The sequence below is a fragment of the Triticum aestivum genome, chromosome 3D, assembly GCF_018294505.1.
Source record: "Triticum aestivum cultivar Chinese Spring chromosome 3D, IWGSC CS RefSeq v2.1, whole genome shotgun sequence".
Classification (NCBI taxonomy): domain Eukaryota; kingdom Viridiplantae; phylum Streptophyta; class Magnoliopsida; order Poales; family Poaceae; genus Triticum; species Triticum aestivum.
This window is the reverse complement of record NC_057802.1, coordinates 104,304,821-104,322,581: the sequence shown is the minus strand read 5'-3', so window position 1 is coordinate 104,322,581 and position 17,761 is coordinate 104,304,821. Positions and strand designations below refer to the sequence as shown.

General features: G+C 44.8%; 1 protein-coding gene across 2 annotated transcripts; it reads right to left on the bottom strand.

Moving 5' to 3' along the window:
* Positions 1 to 12,024: 12,024 nt before the first annotated feature.
* On the bottom strand, positions 12,025 to 15,136 carry LOC123074269 (uncharacterized). 2 transcript variants are annotated; one of them, XM_044497158.1, is made up of 10 exons: positions 14,474 to 15,136; positions 14,185 to 14,373; positions 13,422 to 13,526; positions 13,290 to 13,331; positions 13,100 to 13,195; positions 12,918 to 13,012; positions 12,679 to 12,778; positions 12,539 to 12,571; positions 12,407 to 12,457; positions 12,025 to 12,322 (listed from the first exon to the last, which is right to left on the bottom strand). In XM_044497158.1, exons 1-10 carry the CDS (start codon positions 15,068 to 15,070, stop codon positions 12,224 to 12,226), a joined length of 1,407 nt encoding a protein of 468 aa, XP_044353093.1. In that variant the 5' UTR covers positions 15,071 to 15,136; the 3' UTR covers positions 12,025 to 12,223. The 2 variants fall into 2 exon arrangements, 1 of the variants encoding a protein (XP_044353093.1); XR_006435915.1 differs by having other exon boundaries at positions 12,167 to 12,322; positions 12,679 to 12,789.
* Between the last annotated feature and the right edge of the window lie 2,625 nt (positions 15,137 to 17,761).

The following is a 17,761-nucleotide window of genomic DNA, read 5'->3' as shown; positions in this document are numbered from 1 at the left end:
CGCTTAAAGTTACGATGACATTTATATTATGAGTTTATGTGATTTGATGTACCGAAGGTTGTTCGAAGTCCCGGATGTGATCACGGACATGACGAGGAGTCTCGAAATGGTCGAGACGTAAAGATTGATATATTGGACGACTATATTCGGACACCGGAAGTGTTCCGGAGAAGTTTCGGATTAAACCGGAGTGCCGGAGGGTTACCGGAACCCCCCGGGGAAGTATTGGGCCTTAGTGGGCCTTGAGGGGAGAGAGAGGGCAGCAGCCAGGAGGTGGTGCGCCCCCTCCCAGAGGAGTCCTAGTTGGACTAGGAGAGGGGGGCGCAGCCCCCTTTCCCTCTCCCTCTCCCTCTCTTTCCTTCCCCCCCTTCTTTTCCTAGTAGGACTAGGAAAGGGGAGTCCTACTCCTACTAGGAGGAGGACTCCCCCCCTCTCCTTGGCGCGCCCCATAGGCAGCCGGCCTCCCCCTTGCTCCTTTATATACGGGGGCAGGGGGCACCTAAGAACACACTTGATATACGATATTTTAGCCGTGTGCGGTGCCCCCCTCCACCAGATTACACCTCGATAATACCGTCGCGAAGCTTAGGCGAAGCCCTGCGTCGGTGGAACATCATCATCGTCACCACGCCGTCGTGCTGACGAAACTCTCCCTCAACACTCGGTTGGATCGGAGTTCGAGGGACGTCATCGAGCTGAACGTGTGTAGAACTTCGGAGGTGCCGTACGTTCGGTACTTGATCGGTCGGATCGTGAAGACGTTCGACTACATCAACTGCGTTGTAATAACGCTTCCGCTGTCGGTCTACGAGGGTACGTGGACAACACTCTCCCCTCTCGTTGCTATGCATCACCATGATCTTGCGTATGCGTAGGAAATTTTTTGAAATTACTACGTTCCCCAACAGTGGCATCAGAGCCAGGTTTTATGCGTTGATGCTTTGCACGAGTAGAACACAAGTGAGTTGTGGGCGATATAAGTCATACTGCTTACCAGCATGTCATACTTTGGTTCAGCGGTATTGTGAGATGAAGCGGCCCGGACCGACATTACGCGTACGCTTACGCGAGACTGGTTTCACCGTTCGGAGCACTCGTTGCTTAAAGGTGACTGGCGGGTGTCTGTCTCTCTCACTTTAGTTGAACCGAGTGTGGCTACGCCCGGTCCTTGCGAAGGTTAAAACAGCACCAACTTGACAAACTATTGTTGTGGTTTTGATGCGTAGGTAAGAACGGTTCTTGCTAAGCCCGTAGCAGCCACGTAAAACTTGCAACAACAAAGTAGAGGACGTCTAACTTGTTTTTGCAGGGCATGTTGTGATGTGATATGGTCAAGACATGATGTGATATAATGTGTTGTATGAGATGATCATGTTTTGTAACCGAGTTATCGGCAACTGGCAGGAGCCATATGGTTGTCGCTTTATTGTATGAGATGCAATCGCCATGTAATAGTTTTACTTTATCACTAAGCGGTAGCGATAGTCGTAAAAGTAATAAGTTGGCGAGACGACAACGATACTACGATGGAGATCAAGGTGTCGAGCCGGTGACGATGGTGATCATGATGGTGCTTCGGAGATGGTGATCACAAGCACGGTGCTTCGGAGATGGAGATCACAAGCACAAGATGATGATGGCCATATCATATCACTTATATTGATTGCATGTGATGTTAATCCTTTATGCATCTTATCTTGCTTTGATTGACGGTAGCATTATAAGATGATCTCTCACTAAAATTTCAAGATAAAAGTGTTCTCCCTGAGTATGCACCGTTGCAAAAGTTCTTCGTGCTGAGACACCACGTGTTAATCGGGTGTGATAGGCTCTACGTTCAAATACAACGGGTGCAAAACAGTTGCACACGCGGAATACTCGGGTTAAACTTGACGAGCCTAGCATATACAGATATGGCCTCGGAACACAGAGACCGAAAGGTCGAGCGTGAATCATATAGTAGATATGATCAACATAGTGATGTTCACCATTGAAACTACTCCATCTCACGTGTTAATCGGTCATGGTTTAGTTGCTTTGGATCACGTAATCACTTAGATGATTAGAGAGATGTCTATCTAAGTGGGAGTTCTTAAGTAATATGATTAATTGAACTTAAATTTATCATGAACTTAGTACCTGATAGTATCTTGCTTGTCTATGTTAATTGTAGATATATGGCCCGTGCTGTTGTTCCGTTGAATTTTAATGCGTTCCTTGAGAAAGCTAAGTTGAAAGATGATGGTAGCAATTACACGGACTGGGTCCGTAACTTGAGGATTATCCTCATTGCTGCACAGAAGAATTACGTCCTGGAAGCACCGCTAGGTGCCAGGCCTCCTGCAAGAGCTACACCAGAAGTTATGAACGTCTGGCAAAGCAAAGCTGATGACTACTCAATAGTTCAGTGTGCCATGCTTTACGGCTTAGAACCGGGACTTCAACGACGTTTTGAACGTCATGGAGCATATGAGATGTTCCAGGAGTTGAAGTTAATATTTCAAGCAAATGCCCGGATTGAGAGATATGAAGTCTCCAATAAGTTCTATAGCTGCAAGATGGAAGAGAATAGTTCTGTCAGTGAGCATATACTCAGAATGTCTGGGTATAATAATCACTTGATTCAACTGGGAGTTCAACTTCCGGATGATTGCGTCATTGACAGAATTCTTCAATCACTGCCACCAAGCTACAAGAGCTTCGTGATGAACTATAACATGCAAGGGATGGATAAGACGATTCCCGAGCTCTTCGCAATGCTAAAGGCAGCGGAGGTAGAAATCAAAAAGGAGCATCAAGTGTTGATGGTCAGTAAAACCACTAGTTTCAAGAAAAAGGGCAAAGGGAAGAAGAAAGGGAACTTCAAGAAGAATAGCAAGCAAGTTGCTGTTCAGGAGAAGAAATCCAAGTCTGGACCTAAGCCTGAAACTGAGTGCTTCTACTGTAAGCAGACTGGCCACTGGAAGCGGAACTGCCCCAAGTATTTGGCGGATAAGAAGGATGGCAAGGTTAACAAAGGTATATGTGATATACATGTTATTGATGTGTACCTTACTAATACTCGCAGTAGCACCTGGGTATTTGATACTAGTTCTGTTGCTAATATTTGCAACTCAAAACAGGGGCTACGGATTAAGCGAAGTTTAGCTAAGGACGAGGTGACGATGCGCGTGGGAAATGGTTCCAAAGTCGATGTGATCGCCGTCGGCACGCTACCTCTACATCTACCTTCGGGATTAGTTTTAGACCTAAATAATTGTTATTTGGTGCCAGCGTTGAGCATGAACATTATATCTGGATCTTGTTTAATGCGAGACGGTTATTCATTTAAATCAGAGAATAATGGTTGTTCTATTTATATGAATAATATCTTTTATGGTCATGCACCCTTGAAGAGTGGTCTATTTTTAATGAATCTCGATAGTAGTGATACACATATTCATAATGTTGAAACCAAAAGATGCAGAGTTAATAATGACAGTGCAACTTATATGTGGCACTGCCGTTTGGGTCATATCGGTGTAAAGCGCATGAAGAAACTCCATACTGATGGAATTTTGGAAACACTTGATTTTGAATCACTTGGTACTTGCGAACCGTGCCTTATGGGCAAGATGACAAAAAACACCGTTCTCCGGAACTATGGAGAGAGCAAAAGATTTGTTGGAAATCATACATACAGATGTATGTGGTCCGATGAATATTGAAGCTCGTGGCGGATATCGTTATTTTCTCACCTTCACAGATGATTTGAGCAGATATGGGTATATCTACTTAATGAAACATAAGTCTGAAACATTTGAAAAGTTCAAAGAATTTCAGAGTGAAGTTGAAAATCATCGTAACAAGAAAATAAAATTCCTATGATCTGATCGTGGAGGAGAATATTTGAGTTACGAGTTTGGTCTACATTTGAAACAATGCGGAATAGTTTCGCAACTCACGCCACCCGGAACACCACAGCGTAATGGTGTGTCTGAACGTCGTAATCGCACTTTACTAGATATGGTGCGATCTATGATGTCTCTTACTGATTTACCGCTATCGTTTTGGGGTTATGCTTTAGAGACGGCTGCATTCACTCTAAATAGGACACCATCGAAATCCGTTGAGACGACGCCTTATGAACTATGGTTTGGCAAGAAACCAAAGTTGTCGTATCTTAAAGTTTGGGGTTGCGATGCTTATGTGAAGAAACTTCAACCTGATAAGCTCGAACCTAAATCGGAGAAATGTGTCTTCATAGGATACCCAAAGGAGACCGTTGGGTACACCTTCTATCACAGATCCGAAGGCAAGATATTTGTTGCTAGAAATGGATCCTTTCTAGAGAAGGAGTTTCTCTCGAAAGATGTGAGTGGGAGGAAAGTAGAACTTGATGAGGTAACCGTACCTGCTCCCTTATTGGAAAGTAGATCATCGCAGAGATCAGTTTCTGCGACACCTACACCAAGTAGTGAGGAAGTTAATGATAATGATCATGAAACTTCAGATCAAGTTATTACTGAACTTCGTAGGTCAACTAGATCAAGATCCGCACCAGAGTGGTACGGTAATCCTGTTCTGGAGGTCATGTTACTAGACCATGGCGAACCTACGAACTATGAAGAAGCAATGGTGAGCCCAGATTCCGCAAAATGGCTTGAAGCCATGAAATCCGAGATAGGATCCATGTATGAGAACAAAGTATGGACTTTGGTTGACTTGCCCGATGGTCGGCAAGCCATTGAAAATAAATGGATCTTCAAGAAGAAGACTGACGCTGATGGTAATGTTACTATCTATAAAGCTCGACTTGTTGCGAAAGGTTTTCGACAAGTTCAAGGGATTGACTACGATGAGACCTTCTCACCCGTAGCGATGCTTAAGTCTGTCCGAATCATGTTAGCAATTGCCGCATTTTATGATTATGAAATTTGGCAAATGGATGTCAAAACTGCGTTCCTGAATGGATTTCTGGAAGAAGAGTTGTATATGATGCAACCGGAAGGTTTTGTCGATCCAAAGGGAGCTAACAAAGTGTGCAAGCTCCAGCGATCCATTTATGGACTGGTGCAAGCCTCTCGGAGTTGGAATAAACGCTTTGATAGTGTGATCAAAGCATTTGGTTTTATACAGACTTTTGGAGAAGCCTGTATTTACAAGAAAGTGAGTGGGAGCTCGATAGCATTTCTGATATTATATGTGGATGACATATTACTGATTGGAAATGATATTGAATTTCTGGATAGCATAAAGGGATACTTGAATAAAAGTTTTTCAATGAAAGACCTCGGTGAAGCTGCATATATATTAGGCATTAAGATCTATAGAGATAGATCAAGGCGCTTAATTGGACTTTCACAAAGCACATACCTTGACAAAGTTTTGAAGAAGTTCAAAATGGATCAAGCAAAGAAAGGGTTCTTGCCTGTACTACAAGGTGTGAGATTGAGTAAGACTCAATGCCCGACCACTGCAGAAGATAGAGAGAAGATGAAAGATGTTCCCTATGCTTCAGCCATAGGCTCTATCATGTATGCAATGCTGTGTACCAGACCTGATGTGTCCCTGGCTATAAGTTTAGCAGGGAGGTACCAAAGTAATCCAGGAGTGGATCACTGGACAGCGGTCAAGAACATCCTGAAATACCTGAAAAGGACTAAGGATATGTTTCTCGTATATGGAGGTGACAAAGAGCTCATCGTAAATGGTTACGTTGATGCAAGCTTTGACACTGATCCGGACGATTCGAAATCGCAAACCGGATACGTATTTACATTGAACGGTGGAGCTGTCAGTTGGTGCAGTTCCAAGCAAAGTGTCGTGGCGGGATCTACGTGTGAAGCGGAATACATAGCTGCTTCGGAAGCAGCGAATGAAGGAGTCTGGATGAAGGAGTTCATAACCGATCTAGGTGTCATACCTAGTACATCGGGACCAATGAAAATCTTTTGTGATAATACTGGTGCAATTGCCTTAGCAAAGGAATCCAGATTTCACAAGAGAACCAAGCACATCAGAAGACGCTTCAATTCCATCCGGGATTTAGTCCAGGTGGGAGACATAGAAATTTGCAAGATACATACGGATCTGAATGTAGCAGATCCGTTGACTAAGCCTCTTCCACGAGCAAAACATGATCAGCACCAAGACTCCATGGGTGTAAGAATCATTACTATGTAATCTAGATTATTGACTCTAGTGCAAGTGGGAGACTGAAGGAAATATGCCCTAGAGGCAATAATAAAGTATTATATATTTCCTTGTATCATGATAAATGTTTATTATTCATGCTAGAATTGTATTAACCGGAAACATAATACATGTGTGAATACATAGACAAACAAAGTGTCACTAGTATGCCTCTACTTGACTAGCTCGTTAATCAAAGATGGTTATGTTTCCTAGCCATAGACATGAGTTGTTATTTGATTAACGGGATCACCTCATTAGGAGAATGACGTGATTGACATGACCCATTACGTTAGCTTAGCACCCGATCGTTTAGTATGTTGCTATTGCTTTCTTCATGACTTATACATGTTCCCATGACTATGAGATTATGCAACTCCCGTTTACCGGAGGAACACTTTGTGTGCTACCAAACGTCACAACGTAACTAGGTGATTATAAAGGTGCTCTACAGGTGTCTCCAAAGGTACTTGTTGGGTTGGCGTATTTCGAGAATAGGATTTGTCACTCCGATTGTCGGAGAGGTATCTCAGGGCCCACTCGGTAATGCACATCACTATAAGCCTTGCAAGCATTGTGACTAATGAGTTAGTTGCGGGATGATGTATTACGGAACGAGTAAAGAGACTTGCCGGTAACGAGATTGAACTAGGTATCGAGATACCGACGATCGAATCTCGGGCAAGTAACATACCGATGACAAAGGGAACAACGTATGTTGTTATGCGGTCTGACCGATAAAGATCTTCGTAGAATATGTGGGAGCCAATATGGGCATCCAGGTCCCGCTATTGGTTATTGACCGGAGAGGTGTCTCGGTCATGTCTACATAGTTCTCGAACCCAAAGGGTCCGCACGCTTAAAGTTACGATGACAGTTATATTATGAGTTTATGTGATTTGATGTACCGAAGGTTGTTCGGAGTCCCGGATGTGATCACGGACATGACGAGGAGTCTCGAAATGGTCGAGACGTAAAGATTGATATATTGGACGACTATATTCGAACACCGGAAGTGTTCCGGAGAAGTTTCGGATTAAACCGGAGTGCCGGAGGGTTACCAGAACCCCCCGGGGAAGTATTGGGCCTTAGTGGGCCTTGAGGGGAGAGAGAGGGCAGCAGCCAGGAGGTGGTGCGCCCCTCCCAGAGGAGTCCTAGTTGGACTAGGAGAGGGGGGCGCAGCCCCCTTTCCCTCTCCCTCTCCCTCTCTTTCCTCCCCCCCTTCTTTTCCTAGTAGGACTAGGAAAGGGGAGTCCTACTCCTACTAGGAGGAGGACTCCCCCCCTCTCCTTGGCGCGCCCCATAGGCAGCCGGCCTCCCCCTTGCTCCTTTATATACAGGGGCAGGGGGGCACCTAAGAACACACTTGATATACGATATTTTAGCCGTGTGCGGTGCCCCCCTCCACCAGATTACACCTTGATAATACCGTCGCGAAGCTTAGGCGAAGCCCTGCGTCGGTGGAACATCATCATCGTCACCACGCCGTCGTGCTGACGAAACTCTCCCTCAACACTCGGCTGGATCGGAGTTCGAGGGACGTCATCGAGCTGAACGTGTGTAGAACTTCGGAGGTGTCGTACGTTCGGTACTTGATCGGTCGGATCGTGAAGACGTTCGACTACATCAACTGCGTTGTAATAACGCTTCTGCTGTCGGTCTGCGAGGGTACGTGGACAACACTCTCCCCTCTCGTTGCTATGCATCACCATGATCTTGCGTATGCGTAGGAAATTTTTTGAAATTACTACGTTCCCCAACACCGTTAGCTTAGCACCATGATCGTTTAGTTTATTGCTATTGCTTTCTTCATAACTTATACATGTTCGTATGACTATGAGATTATGCAACTCCCGAATACCGGAGGAACACTTAGTGTGCTATCAAACGTCACAACGTAACTGGGTGATTATAAAGATGCTCTACAGGTGTCTCTGATGGTGTTTGTTGAGTTGGCATAGATCGAGATTAGGATTTGTCACTCCGATTGTCGGAGAGGTATCTCTGGGCCCTCTCGGTAATGCACATCACTATAAGCCTTGCAAGCAATGTGACTAATGAGTTAGTTATGGGATGATGCATTACGGAACGAGTAAAGAGACTTGCCAGTAACAAGATTGAACTAGGTATGATGATACCGACGATCGAATCTCGGGCAAGTAACATACCGATGACAAAGGGAACAACGTATGTTGTCATGCGGTTTGACCGATAAAGATCTTCGTAGAATATGTAGGAACCAATATGAGCATCCAGGTTCCGCTATTGGTTATTGACCGAAGATGAGTCTCGGTCATGTCTACATAGTTCTCGAACCCGTAGGGTCCGCACGCTTAACGTTCGATAACGGTCGGTATTATGAGTTTATGTGTTTTGATGTACCGAAGGTTGTTTGGAGTCCCGGATGTGATCACGGACATGACGAGAAGTCTCGAAATGTTCGAGACATAAAGATCGATATATTGGAAGGCTATGTTTGGACACCGGAATGGTTTCGGATGAGTTCGGGCATTTTTCGGAGTACCAGGAGGTTACCGGAACCCCCCGGAGAGTCAATGGGCCTTATTGGGCCTTAGTGGGAGAGAGGAGGAGGCGGCCAGGTGGAGCCCCCTCCCCCCAAGCCCAATCCGGTTTGTGGTGGGGGGCCGGCCCCCCCTTTCCTTCTCTCCTTCTCCCTCTTCCTTCTTCTCCTACTCCAACTAGGGAAGGGGGGAAACCTACTCCTACTGGGAGTAGGACTCCCCCTTGGGCGCGCCATAGAGAGGGCCGGCCCTTCCCTCCTCCCCTCCTTTATATACGGGGGAGGGGGCACCCCATAGACACACAAGTTGACAATTGTCTTAGCCGTGTGCGGTGCCCCCTCCACAGATTTCCACCTCAGTCATATCGTTGTAGTGCTTAGGCGAAGCCCAGGGTCGGTAACTTCATCATCACGCCGTCGTGATGACGAAACTCTCCCTCGGCCTCAGCTAGATCATGAGTACGAGGGACGCCACCGAGCTGAACGTGTGCAGATCGCGGAGGTGCCGTGCGTTCGGTACTTGATCGGTTGGATCGCGAAGACGTTCGACTACATCAACTGCGTTACTTAACGCTTCCGCTTTCGGTCTACGAGGGTACGTGGACACACTCTCCCCGCTCGTTGCTATGCATCACCTAGATGGATCTTGCGTGTGCGTAGGAATTTTTTTGAAATTACTGCGTTTCCCAACAACTTCTGCCATAAATTCAGGTTTGTGCTCATCGTGAGCAGCACCATATACAACCATCAAGGGCCATTTGCAATTTTTGATCCTATCGAAAAGGTCAATTTGTAAAATAAATTTCCCGTGTTTAACCCCGATATCAAACTTGTCTTTATTAAGACCACAAAGGATGCCTCCAGATTCCCCCCTAGAAGGGTTCCACTCCCAATGAAACTTTTGATATGGATCCAATTTCCTAAAGAAGGAAGGGGTATAGTTGCCTTTCATAGTTTCTTGCAACCCAAGGAAGTCCACCCCATTGGCATTAATCATGTTAGTGAGGCAGGTAGACATGCCCTTCTTACCTGCCCCCCAACAATTCCAAAAGATACCTATCATTTATATCGTTCAGGTTTATCTTTCACCCTGGTAGGTCTGTCAAGATTCATAGCATCCCTACCATCTCCCTTTCTTTTTTGACTTCTAGTCATAGGCCTAACAGGGTCAATAGGGGACGAGATGACCATTGTTCTCCTTCGCTGATTTTTCCTCTTTTTTAGCCTTGATTGGACAGGAGTAAAAGCTTCCTCCTCTTCTTTATAGCCCTCATCCCAAGTTAAAGATAAGGGAATGTTATTACCCAACCCATCATTGAGAGTTATACTAGGAGATTCTTTTTCATTTTTCTTATCAAGAAGTAAATTCCTAGATGTCTCTAGTTCGCGAATGACATCAATAGTAGCAAAATTACCATCAGGAATTTGTACTCCCATAAGGGATGCACGCAACACAATATCAGTATTAGATAGAACCGAGAACTGATTGTTAGTATTGAGCATTTTTTTACCTTCAGAATCGCGTTTCTTCATTCTGTTGGCAGCCCTACCTTCCACCTTCTCCAGTTTCTGGAATTGTCTGTGTATAGCCGGGTCCTCAGGCACCACAGAATCATGTATGGGCGACCCAGAAGGCGACTCAACAGTGTACTCACTGCAGTTCTCTCCTCCCTCGGCTGAACCTTCTTCAAGAGGAACAATATGAGGCAAGGAGGGCCAGATCACATAATCTGACAAAGGAGGAAACACAACTCCATGAGGGTTTTCATAATGTTGAAGAAACATGAGAGAAGGAGGAACAGGGGTTTGGATGATTTCCCAAGCACCTTTTTTAGTGTTGATAGCAGGAGTAGGGGACACATCCCCACCATCATTTTCCACCTTATCAACATTGTTTTCAAAGGAAATGTTGTTCATCGGAGAATCATAATGAGCCAAATTTTCATTAGCATCTTCTCTGGCGATGGATTCAATTAGTAGCTCAGTATGGTTCCCCTCATCACTATCCTCCTCGTCTTCATTTTCAACAATAGCAGATAATCATTGTGATCCTTTATCATAGCTCTGGGATGAATGATTCCCCACCGTAGAAGCACTAGTCTCCCCTTGCCCAGTAGAAGAAGTAGGGTATGAATCCACCCTAGCTTTCTTTGGGAATGAGGGGGATGCACTGCTGTCCACAGCAATCGAGGATTGATTCTTATCCCTCCAACAGACACAATTTTCTCAACTTCCTAAAAGAAATCATAGAATTGTTCACCCAACATCCCCTCAGCAGATGGAGGATTTTTTTCCACCTCTCTGCACCCCAGTAGTATTCTAACATACTCAGGTTTATGCAAAGTGGCTTCATCTACTTCCAAAGTTATACCCACCAGCCCCCCCCCCCCCCCCCCCCCCCCCCAAATGCAACATGTTCAGTACATCTTTTTTCCAATGGAACATTTCTTACTCGAACCCATGCTTTTTTCCATATCCCCTTTAGCCCCCACAGAAGCAGACCATGGAGTTATGCAAACAATGATTGAGCCATCTTTCAAAGGAAGACGTTTGCCATAACAACAAGCTCTTTCTACTTCACTAGCATTAGGGAACCACATAACAAATTGCGTAGGGCTAATGGAACGAGCAGTACAGCGCCACTTTTTTTTTCAGGTTTATGAGCAAAAAAACCATTAAACTCATGTTCAATCTCTTTAACACTAGCAGCCCCCTCTATAATAGTGATCACCACATTGTTTGTTTTCTCAGCATTTTGTTTAGATGCACACAGATCAGGGATATAGAAGAAACCCTGTCCAGGGTACTGAAAACCACATAGGAAAGGGATACACTCCCAAGGCCTTAGAGATTGGCATAACTGAGCCATATGACCAAGCTTGTTGCATTTCTCGCAACGAATGGTAGGGCAACGAGGAGCTAAATGACCTGGATTGTTGTAGTTGAGGCACCGTTCTTCAGAGCTCTTGGTGGTCGGAGTCGCAGTCGGACCGGCGACAGGAGGTGGCACCGCTTCCTTGGGCGGCGCTGTCTTCTGGGCCTCCCACTCCTTGGCTCCTCCATATTGTTTTGGAATTTTATCATTTCAAAATCATTTGGATTCGGTCCTGTGAGGAATCTGGGGGATAGGCAATCAGTTTGTTTGTCAAGGATGCTTTCTTCTGCAGCAGGATGAACCGGAGTTCGTAAATTAAACCATGTCGCGAGCGTTCCTGAATTTCGCAGTCTCAACGAGGATTTTCCATCAATCGAATTTGTTCATTTCATGATGGCATTTGAACAGTTTGATCTAGGTATGCACGCAATAAATGCAAGATACAACTAGTCAATTCAAGATGAAATTCTTCCATACAAAAGCTAGTCAATTCAAGATCTGATTTTTTCCATACATAAGGTACCTAACAGGTGTTGCTAGGAATAATGCAGCCTGGGATCTTTATGGAACCAGCGCCAAGACATTACCAACACAACTACACAGCTGCTATCTTAATAAACACAACTACGCAGCTGCTATCTTAATAAACACAACTACGCAGCTGCTATCTTGTCCTTGGGAATCAATCCTATCAGTTCTGCAATCTTGAGCTTCTTCCTGGCGTACCGCTCATACGTTCCTGACGACTCACGCTGAAAATGGAAAGAGTAAGCTATATATTACATACAAAACTGCAAGTGGATACAATGCTGTTTGACAATATCTACCGAACATACCGTCCAGTGAATTTCCTGTTTAATCAGCTCACGGGCTCTATCTTCTGGAACCTAGGGACATGAAAGAAAGAAATCACACACAGAATATAACAGGGACCAATGGATGCTAAGACAACACCATACTATACTTACACCGTCACTAAGGCCTGTCGTGCACTTAACAAACTACAAAGAAAGAAGACCAAATCAATCAATTTGCATTGTAAAAGATATACCGATTTATTATAACAAAAGAAAGCACATATAAAACGTCTGTGGAACGAAAAACCTACTACTAGCTCCATTTTGGAATCGCCGTACTCCAGCTCATACATCATACTGCGGTCGTGTGCTGGAAACAAGTTAGCCTCATAAACTTGCTTGAGAGCATCTCTGAAACGCAGCTGAACATTGTCCAAGGGGAAAATAAACAACATCGCCAAGCATAAGTAGAGAGCAAGCATTCACAAAACACAATCATCCATAAAAATAACAATGTTGAGTTTTGAAAAGGCTGGTGTGTAGCGCTGACCTGATGCCCGCATTGAGCCGCCTCCAAATCTGACACAAGATACCATCAAGATCTTTCACAAACATGAGATGTATGCGCGCATTCCATATATACTCCTGAATTGAATCGAAAGAATGCAATTGTTAGACACAACTATAACTAGGGCCGAACATCTGACTGAGCAAAGGACAGAGGAATCGTACATGTAAACCAACAGCTGCTAGTTTCAGAGTCATGCAGGGAAACTTAGAAGCGATCCTAATTGCTTGGAACATAGCCTTTGAATGTTTATGCGCCCACTAAATAATAGAACAGAAAAGTTATTGTGGTGCTGCAATATTTATATAGAGATTTTTTGCGATTCCATGGTTTTGAGAGGTCAAATATGCATACCTCAATAGAAGACTCGTTTGTCAGCAGATACTGCTCAAGCCACTGTCAAGAACAAACGTTGTTAGTCCAAGAAAACAAAAATACTGATCAAAGTTCTAATCTTGAACTAGCTGATTATTGCACAAGGCATACTTTAAGTTCCTTCACAATTGTTTCCCAGTAGTTGAGATAATCTCTATCAGCTTCAGGGGTGCTATAAAATGTTTGGTATCTTCTCCAACTCGAATACTCATCACCCTGCACCCAAATAAAACAACATGGTACAGCTGCCCTGAGAATAACAAGCACTGGACATAAGTGAACGGGATGCTCCTATGAGTATTGATTATAGAGTACTTATGCAGTTCAAGAAGACCTAAATAACAGATAGTACTCGAACATGTCAAAAATATATGGGGACTTGGAAAAACGGGCAAACTTTGTATATGCATACAAAAACAGGATAGTAGTTGTATTCTGGGAGCAGCCTATAGCATGAACGCCCAATTGAGGTTTTAGGACTTGTTCCATCCAAATAACAATTAAAAATTAATCTCTGTTTGTTTTTTAATTGAAAACCCCGCTAAAAAAAAGTCTGGCTTTTCTTTTGTTGTAGATTGCATATTTTACCACAATTTATTGCAAGCACCCATATTCTAATATTTGCTTAATCCCCAAATGCTACTATTTTCTTAGTTTAGGTGTTGAGTTTCTCCAAGAAACTAATGCCACTTACACTGAGAGGTTACTCACTTAAAAGTCTGCATGACACAAGAAGTCACATTCTTATTAAGCAATTTTTTGCTATTGCCCATTCAAAGGGAAAATCAACAAGAAACTGGTTACTGAGTGCATGGATACAGATTAAATGTAGATGCATTACAGAAATAAATGCAGCGAATACGATAGCACTTACATCATTTAAAAGGACTAGCCGCTGGTAGTCGCTCAAGGACGCTTTGTAACAGAGTTCGGAATCAAAATACCAACCAAAGAAGTCATCCTCATAGTGAAAAAAGTAGTTGTTCTTCACGATAAGCTCTGGAGGGTACTTGCGTTCCAATGCAACATCATCCAGCTCGTCAACCGGCTTCCCTTTCAACAGCTACACAGATGGAGTAGGCACATAAGAGAGCATAAATTTTCATGTATGTATGATAGATCAACAATAAACAGATAGGAGCATTAGTATGGGACTAACTAACCAGGCAAGCTTTGATGCGATAGAGTGCATACTTGAGATGGAGCTTGTTGGCCTGCTCTTGGTCCAGTTTGGTATAAGTGTCAATCTCATCCTTGTCAGCCCCTAGCAATTCACAGTCTCTCATGTGTTCCACCTCCGTGATAACATCGCCGGGTTCAGTATCAACAACGGCCGAATCAGATTTTACAGAATCTCTATCTCGTCCCTGGGTCTCGTTCAAGATCTTCTGGCATTGGTATTCTAGCAGAGCAGCTCGCGAATAGTCATCGGGGAAAGATTTACGAGTAAGGACTTCGAGGATTTCACGGGAAGGGAGATCTGAAAAACCGGCCAAGTCCGAGCCGTCGTCGCCGACTGGTAACTGCAACTGGGCGAGGCGCGAGGCAATAATTTCATGGTACCTTGACACTGTTGAGGACATAACAAGCTCGTCGGGGAATCCGGGCGGCGGAGAGCCTCCATCCACACGGCTGTTGCTATCCGAATCGACAAGGGATCCAGACACCGATGCGCCATCTTCACCAAGGCGCCGGCGGGGCGCTCCTCCTTCTTGAAGAGGCCTCCTCCGGCGGCGGCGCCTCTTCTGCGGCATCGCCATCTGATCGACGATCACAGGCGTGAAGTTGTTGTGGTCGGGGATATTTTTTTTAGGGGAGGGACGTGATGCATCTGGTGCATTCACACAACATCGGTCTATGCTGTCGCAAAATCCGAAACATTGTACGACTTACAAAAATAACAAATTCAACAATGAATAGTACAAACATAAGGTGGGTTTTTGGCACATTATCACACTGATGTCAAAATTTTCAATTTTGTATCTCATGCAATGTTTCAAATTTTGATACAAAGTTTTGTGACAACATACATTGATATTGTGTCAATGTGCTAGATTTTTTTCCAGCTTTTTTGAAACATTTTAAAATGCGCTACGGCGGCACGTGTGCCGGTGGTACTGGTGCACGAAATACTACCCCCCCTATTCCTCGGGTTGTGCGATGGAAAGTCAAGAATTGCGGCACCGCAACCCCACCCCCCCTTTGTGCGAGTGTTTTCGGATGGCCCAAGTGCGGGGGCGGGGCGCCCTGTGTTTACTTTCGTGTTCTTCATTTCTTTTTGTTTTTCTTGCTTTTTTTACTTTAAAAAATGTTCACAAATGCCAAATTCGAAAAAATGTTTGTAGTTTCACAAAAATATGCAAATTGAAAAATTGTTCCACAATGCAATTTTTTACAATTTTTAAATTCACAAATTCCAAAAATGTTCGCGAATTCAAAAATTATTATTTAAATTCATAAAATATTTGAATGTAATTTCCTAAAAAATATTTTTCATGATTTCAAAAAATGTTTATCAATTTAAAACATGCTTGTGAATTCAAAAAAGTTTGTGTTTTTGAAAATAGTTCACAAGTTCAAAAATATTTGCAAATTCAACCCACTAAAAAATGTTCATGAAATGTAAAAAACATTCATGAAACGAAAATGATTTGCAATTTCAAAAATTGTACAACTTTTTAGAAATCTTCTTGAGTTCCAAAAAATGTTCATGTATTTCAAAAAAGTTCACATATTTAACAAAAGTTCACGAATTGAAGTTTTTTTGTGAATTTGAAAAACATTAACAGATTTTGAAAAACTTCACGAGTTTGAAAAAAGTTTGGGGAGTGGAAAAAGAAAGAAAACAATGACAAAGAAAAACTAGAAGAAAAAAAGGAAAAAGATAAAACAATTTGATCGCTATATGGACTGGCCCATACGGAGGACGAGTTGCGCAAGAGTGTACGTATTTGATCGCTATTCCCCCGTCTAAGCGGAGAATTCCCCTAAAAAAAAAAAATCTAAGCGGACAATAGAATATGCTTTTAGGAGAGGCCAAACCTATCCTTTGGCTTGAGTAACAAAACCGCTAGTACAGTTAACACTAGCCGGAACGCTGCCATACCACATGTACCGCAGTCCAAACCAAAGTGGCCGTCTTTGGGATATTGCAAGTGTTAAACATCATTGTATGCCACGGTGTGTTATAAACCGTGCTGGTTAGATATGTGGCGTGTGTGTTGTAGTTAGGCTAGGTCAGGTTGTTGTGATTAGATCTTGGTAGTTTGGAGATCAATCCACACCTAACCTAACCCTAACCTCCTTGTAATCTTGGCGCCGCATCTCTGTCCTTTATAAACACACAATGCGCCCCTACCCCGGTATGCGCTTCCAGCCTCTCTTCTCACATGGTATACAGAGCCTAGTTCTTCCACACATCTAGATCATGTCATCTTCCTCCTCCCACGCCATGGCCATGCCCTCGCTCGCCTCCCTCGGCCACACCATCACGGAGAAGCTCACCCGTGACAACTTCCTGGTGTGGAAGGTCCAAGTCCTTCCGCACGTCAGGGCCGCGGCGATGATGGGCTACCTTGACGGCTCGATCAAGGAGCCCGCTGCTGTCATCGTCACCGAGAAGGAGACCAACGGGAAAAAGGAGACCACCGAGATGCCCAATCCAGAGCATGCAATCTGGGTTACTCAAGATCAACAGGTCCTCACTTTTTTGCTCGCATCTCTGTCCCGTGAAATTCTGATGCAGGTGTCCAATCACACCACGCCGCGGGCGTCTGGCAAGCCCTGGTAGAGAGCTTCTCCGCGCAGTCCCGAGCACGCCAAATTCAGCTTCGCTCGGCGATCGGCAACGCCCGCAAGGGCGACCTCTCCGCTTCTGCTTACTTCACGAAGATGAAGGGGTTAGCAGATGAACTGGCTGCTGCAGGAAAGCCCCTCGAGGAGGATGATATCGTCTTGCACATCCTCGAGGGCCTCATGCATGAGCCCGACTATAACGGGTTCGTCACCTCCATCTCCACGCACGCTGCCACCGATCGGCCGATCGGTCTCAGCGAACTCTTCTCGTTGCTGCTCTCTGCGGAGGCCCGGATCACCGCCCAGCACGCCGCCTTCTCCGCTCATCACTCCGCCAACCTCGCTGCGAAAGGTGGTCGTGGTGGCTACGGTGGCGGACGCGGTGGTCAGGGTGGTGGACGCGGTGGCTACGGCGGGGGCAACTACCCCGACAACTCAGGCAATGGTGGTGGCGGCGGTGCGCCGCGCCAGCAGAACGGTGACCGCGGTGACCGCGAGCGCTGTCGAATCTGCAAGGAAGAAGGCCATGGTGCGTGGCGCTGCAAGAAGCGGTTCGATAAAGGCTTCAACAACAATGTACGCAACCCTGCAGGCAGCGGTGGTGGCGGACGCGGCGGTGGTGGGCGCGGTGGCGGCGGCGGTAGTGGTGGCAACCC

What these genes read in the sequence shown, in the direction of transcription:
- LOC123074269 (XM_044497158.1), bottom strand. Translation starts at nt 15,070, where the DNA reads ATGGCGATGCCGCAGAAGAGGCGCCGCCGCCGGAGGAGGCCTCTTCAA. An exon ending in CAATTGTGAAGGAACTTAAA is followed by an intron (nt 13,332 to 13,421) that starts GTATGCCTTGTG and finishes TGTTCTTGACAG; the next exon opens with TGGCTTGAGCAGTATCTGCT. An exon ending in CAAACGAGTCTTCTATTGAG is followed by an intron (nt 13,196 to 13,289) that starts GTATGCATATTT and finishes TCTATTATTTAG; the next exon opens with TGGGCGCATAAACATTCAAA.